Raw genomic sequence first — 6,035 nt, forward strand, 5'->3', positions numbered from 1 at the left:
ACAAAATCAAAGGTATCTCTTTGCTTAGAGAGCTGGGATGGTGAGAGAGCATACATGAGATTATTTTTCTTAGCCACTTTTTCTGGGTTTGTTAGGAATAGTCTTATAGACACCTATGAGTCCTTTGTCCTTTGCTATATACTGGATACTACTGGCTTGAGAAATGCCGGGTAGCACAATCTTTTTTTATTAAATTAAGGGTGCAGAATGCTTTTGCTCCTACTTCCCTTGTCTGGTTCCTTCTCTTTAGAAGGACACTTGTGATAAAGCAATATTTTCTAAAACTTTGATTCTTTACATTGGAACATTTGCAGCTGTTTTTTTTTTTCTCTCTTTAGAGCTTTTATGATACGCGTTACCATCTAAGGCTCTGCTGAACTTCATAATTGAGAGTGTAAAGTTGTGTGGCAGAAATATGTTTAAAGAGCTGTAAATTTAACCTAAGTGAGCGAATTCTGTTGTATGTATTTAAAGTTAGTCAAGTTACTGCGTGTATGTGCTTGAAATGTCTGTATTCAAATCAGATGGCCATGTACCCTTTGCAGTCAGCAGAGGGAGATAGGCACTTCATGAGGGTGATTCACCTCTTCCTGACACGGACATCTGTATAAAGATCATGTGAAATATGTCCTAAATTGCCTTCTAAATCCACAGAAGCTCTATGGCATGCATAGCATCCCGTGGCAAGTATTTTCACAATTAATTGTGAAATAATAATTTCCAGTTCTGGGCTCCTCAGTTCAAGATAGACACGGACATACTGGAGAGAGTCTAGTGAAGGACTACAAAGATGGTGAAGGACTACAAAGATGATGAAGAGACTGGAGCATCTCTTCTGTGAGGAAAGGCTGAGAGAGCTGGGACTGTTCCGCCTGGAGCAGAGAAGGCTCAGGGGGATCTTTATCAATGTACAGAAATACCTGTAGGGAGAGTGCATGAGGACAGACCACAGGCTCTTGTCAGTGGTGCCCAGTGATGGGACCAGAGGCAATAGGCACAAACTGAAACACAGGAGGCTCCCCCTGAACATCAGGAAACACTTTTTTTTCTACTGTGAAGGTGACCGAGCATTGGCACAGGTTGCCCAGGGAGGTTATGGAGTCTCAATCCTTGGAGATCCTCAAAAGCTATCTAGGCATGGTCCTGGGCAACTGACTCTAGGTGTCCCTGCTTGAGCGGAGGGTTTGGACAAGATGACCGCCAGAGGTCCCTTCCATTCTCAGCCATTATGGGATTTTGTGATTCCTTTGGCTTTTCATATTCTTGTGTTATGAGAGGCAGCAATCATTCACTTTTCCTGTGCCACTAGTAATTCTGCATGCCTCTATGATACCTTTTTTCAGTCACTTTTGAATGGAGATCAGGTGGAGCAGAACTGAACATAGTGCTGAAGATAAGAGGTGCCATGGATGTGTATTGTAGCAGGTAGTGTATATAAATATATAGTGTATGTAGATAGCTCCTGCTTTTTTCTCTGCTTCTTTGCTAACAATTCTAAACACTTGACGGATGTTTACATAGAGCAGATTATCAAAACTTGAAGCTCTGTTTTTCTTCTGGATGGTAATCGTTGGTTTAGCATCCGTTACTGTGCAGATAACTTTTTTCTGTACATGCATAGCTTTACCTCCAGCAACAATGAATTTTATCTGGCAGTCTATTAGCTTTTCGCTAGCTGTCATGAGATCCCTCTGTACCTCTTTATAGCTGATCTTTGTTTTTATTAAATTGCTCTGAAAAACAGTTCGTGTTCATCATCAGCAAGTGTCGTGGTTTCACATTTCCCTCTTCCTCCCTATAGGTTGAAGAGCTTGAACCCCAGTATAGATTTTATTTGTATGATCATTGTGGTGACCTTTTTTAACTGCAAAACTAACTGCTCCTCCTTTTGTTTCCTATCTTAAACTGATTCTTGTCTGTGGGAGGGCTTTACGTTTATCTAACGGCAGATTAGTTTGTTTTAGAGCCTTGGTGGAAGGACCTTGTCAAAAACAATCAGAAATGCATAAGTTACCTTTGTTGGCTTATTGCTTACAGAACTCTAAAAGATACTGCCCTGGGGATCTAATTTTCTGTACTCCATGATTTTAAATCCAGAATTATGTGTTGAATTTATGCTCTTTTGCAGTCCCTGCAGAACGCTACAGCTTCCTTCCCTCTTGTGGACTCATAAACCTCAGTGGAACTTTGGGTGAGATTTTAAAGCTCATTGCTAAAATCCTTGCTTATTTATCCTGGAAAACTGTGTTAACCTTTCTGCTGTTGGTTACAGATTTTATTCTAACAAATATGTTAAAGAAGACTAGTAAAGGAAAGGTTTATAAAGACCAAAGAAAGAAGAGTTTTGGCTACTATATATGCTTTATCCTGTAATTAACATTGAGGCTTTCTCTAGAAGAGTTACTGTAAAATAAAAATGAAAGGGAGAGAATGGAGAGAAAAGGAAAATCTAGAATGAAGTTAACAGAATTTGGCATTTTTGCAAAATATCAATGGACATAGCTTAGTGCTCTTGCTGAGTTTAACAGTCTTTGAAATATAATAGGATAAAATAGAAAATTATTACATTCCCTCCCATTCAAGCAGGAAGACCTCTAGAAAGTGGAATTTGTATGACTCAATGAAATTAGGATGGTTATAATAATATCGCTTCATGATACCATTGAAAATTAAGACACAGAGATGTTAATCATTTGTCTTAGAAAAAAAGCTGAAGGTGGTCTGGCTCTGGAAATCATGTAGCGATTATTGAGCTTGCAGATAGGAAGGGAATAGCTTTGCTATGGAATGAGAGGAGCAAGTCATAGTGCTGATGTTCCTTGATGAATCCTTGTCGGCAGCAGCCTGAGCAGGCTTGCATTCAGATTGCTAGAAATCCAAACTGGGGACATAGGTTAGACTTTGTTGTCTTATAGTTCATTTATTTGCTGGTGAAGTATTATTCAGGTTGATCCTCCAGGAATCATGTGGTCCTTGTGTAGATTCGTAAAAGCATTCCTTCCTCCATTCACTTTCACCCGATTTTGATACCAAACAGAACCTGCATAAATACTCCGGGCAAGATTTGTGTTACCAAACGTAAGCTTCTTGAGTTAGTAGCACAAGCTTGTCCCCATGTGCAGAGATGGAGGAGATAGATTGCCCTCTGAAGATGCCTATATCCCTCTTCTGACTAAAAACCTGAAAACAGCCTGGAGAGACTATTACAGTCATGCAGAATGAATGAGGTGAATCCCACTTTATGTTTCTGGCTATAGTGATCTGTTTTTTTAAAAGGACATAGAATCCTTCTGGCTTCCAGCTTGATCAGATGCCAGAGTACTCTGGGAGCATTTAATTTAATAGTCCAAGAGGGGAAGAGTTCTATGAAGAGCTAGCGCTGAAAAGGGGAGATCACGCTCAACTCCTTTGAGTTTTATTTGTCTGTAAGAACAGTACACATAATACAATACATGTAATAATAGTACAACAAGACAGTACACATAAACTATAAAAGGAAATGTTGCATTGTATCAGCATAATGAGAGGGAGGGAGTTCAGCGGAATGTCTAAGGATTAGATTTACAGGGAAAAAGAGGGTGCACACAGTTAAATTATGTGCAATACCAAGATGAATTAACAAAGACATGTCTAGACCAGTGAAAGCAGGAAAGCTTGCTGCAGGGCAAAGGGTTATAGTGACTGGAGAAAAGTTAGTTTCCTGTGCCTTGATATGAATCAGTCACTAAATGAAACAAATTGAGAAATACTTTAATCCTGTTGACATGTTATTTAATAATTAATAACAGGCTAGGATGTTTTACACGTTTTTCCTGAGGCATCTCCTGATGATGACTGACATGGAACCAAGGATTCTGTATTATGTAGGATAGCTCAGATAGGTAGGCTTTTCAGTGCTTGCCAAACAGGCAGATAGGCAACGCTGATACAATTTAAGCTATTTGGAAATGTTATTAAAGTTTCCAGCTGTAGGCAGTTTAAAAACAGAATCATGAAGTTAGTTGAAAAATTACGAGATTTAAATAAAGATACTGATTTAATTTATTCCCTCTTAATCAGTAAAGTTTGTTTTCAAATACAAAAGTTTTCCAGTCGTGGTTATAGTAGAAAAATAGCTTGGTGAGTTGAGATTATTGTACAGTATTGGCAAGACTACAGGAGCAGGATCTGTAAGAAAAAGACCAACTATTACAAGACTCCTGTGACTGGTGCTTAAGTAAATTGTGTTGACCTAAAGTGTAAATATGTGTTAAGGATCCTGTTGTCATTAAGAAAAGCGGAGCAATTGTTGGGTTCCCATTGGTTTCAGAGAGTCTTACTTCTGTTTCTTTAAATTTCTTTCTTCTTTTTCAGATGGAAATACTGACATGAATTTAAGAACTTTGATGCCGTCAGACATTGAATTTTTGATTTGTTAAATGACCAGGAATAAGATACTGCCTGAACAAGATGAAATGCCTTGAAGACCTTTGGTTCTGCTTTCATTTCTCCTGAAGCGATGGTTTTCTCAGCAATGTTGACGCTGGCCCACTCTGGGACCTCAAATGCTACTTTTATTATTTATGAAAATGCCTATACGAATTTTACCACTCCCCAGTTCTTGCTTCGTAGTGGCACAACACAGCCATTGAGATACAGTTCAGGTGCCGTGCTCACCACTGAGAGAAGTACTTTTCTGGTAAACACTACAGCTGTCCTGCCATCGCAAGAAGTTTTCAGGAGCTTGAGTTTGCCACTCCAGATCATTCTTTCTGCTGCTATGATATTTATCCTACTGGTTTCTTTCCTTGGAAACTTTGTTGTCTGCCTCATGGTCTACCAGAAGGCAGCTATGCGATCTGCAATTAACATCCTTTTAGCAAGCCTGGCTTTTGCAGACATGTTGCTGGCAGTGCTGAACATGCCTTTTGCTCTGATAACAATCATTACCACTCAATGGATTTTTGGGGATATATTCTGCAGAGTCTCTGCCATGTTCTTCTGGCTTTTCGTCATAGAGGGGGTAGCCATTCTTCTTATTATTAGTATTGACCGATTTCTTATCATAGTTCAGAGGCAAGATAAACTGAACCCTTACCGTGCAAAGATTCTCATTGTGATTTCCTGGGCAGCATCTTTTGTTGTTGCTTTTCCGTTATCAGTAGGGAATCCTAATCTGCAGATACCCTCGAGAGCACCTCAGTGTGTTTTTGGCTACTCCACGAGCCCAGGTTACCGAGCCTACGTGATAGTTATCTTGCTAATTTCTTTTTTTATTCCATTCCTGGTAATGCTGTATTCTTTTATGGGCATACTCAACACCGTCCGCCACAATGCAGTTCGTATCCATAGCCACCCTGATAGCATATGCCTCAGCCAGGCCAGCAAACTTGGTCTCATGAGCTTACAGAGACCTTTTCAGATGAATATTGATATGAGCTTTAAAACTCGTGCCTTCACAACCATCTTGATTTTGTTCCTTGTCTTCATAGTCTGTTGGGCGCCCTTCACCACTTACAGCCTTATTGCCACATTCAACAGCCACTTCTACTACAAGCACAACTTTTTTGAGATAAGCACTTGGCTCCTTTGGCTCTGCTACCTCAAGTCCGCACTGAACCCACTGATTTACTACTGGAGGATTAAGAAGTTTCATGATGCATGCTTGGACTTGATGCCCAAATACTTCAAGTTTTTGCCGCAGCTGCCTGGCCATACAAGGCGGCGCATTCGACCCAGTGCCATCTATGTCTGTGGGGAGCATCGGTCGGTAGTGTGAAGCTGCGGTTGTTTGACGATGATTGTTATATTCTGGGATTATTTGTTTCTAGGCTTTAGGTTGAATTTTGTTTTGTTTAATATGGCGTTTTCAGTGTGGCCATATCTTATAACTTGATTAAATTTTCTAGTACTCTGTGCAATTTTGGAAGGAAAGATAGAGGGAGGGAAAGTGATTGGTTGTAGTTGGGTTTACTACCGGGATACAATGTAAACAAAATACAAATGTTACCTCTAGGATTCCATGGAAATCCATTCTTTTAAATGAAAACTACATT

The 6,035-nt window shown here is 39.8% G+C and overlaps 1 protein-coding gene across 1 annotated transcript; it reads left to right on the forward strand.

The window, feature by feature from the left end:
* The first annotated feature begins 4,498 nt into the window (after positions 1 to 4,498).
* On the forward strand, positions 4,499 to 5,758 carry GPR63 (G protein-coupled receptor 63). Its single transcript, XM_009816334.1, has one exon. It carries the CDS (start codon positions 4,499 to 4,501, stop codon positions 5,756 to 5,758), a length of 1,260 nt encoding a protein of 419 aa, XP_009814636.1.
* Positions 5,759 to 6,035: the final 277 nt, after the last annotated feature.

The sequence above is a fragment of the Gavia stellata genome, chromosome 2 (genome assembly GCF_030936135.1).
Source record: "Gavia stellata isolate bGavSte3 chromosome 2, bGavSte3.hap2, whole genome shotgun sequence".
Lineage (NCBI taxonomy): Eukaryota > Metazoa > Chordata > Aves > Gaviiformes > Gaviidae > Gavia > Gavia stellata.

What these genes read in the sequence shown, in the direction of transcription:
- GPR63 (XM_009816334.1), top strand. Translation starts at nt 4,499, where the DNA reads ATGGTTTTCTCAGCAATGTTGACGCTGGCCCACTCTGGGACCTCAAAT.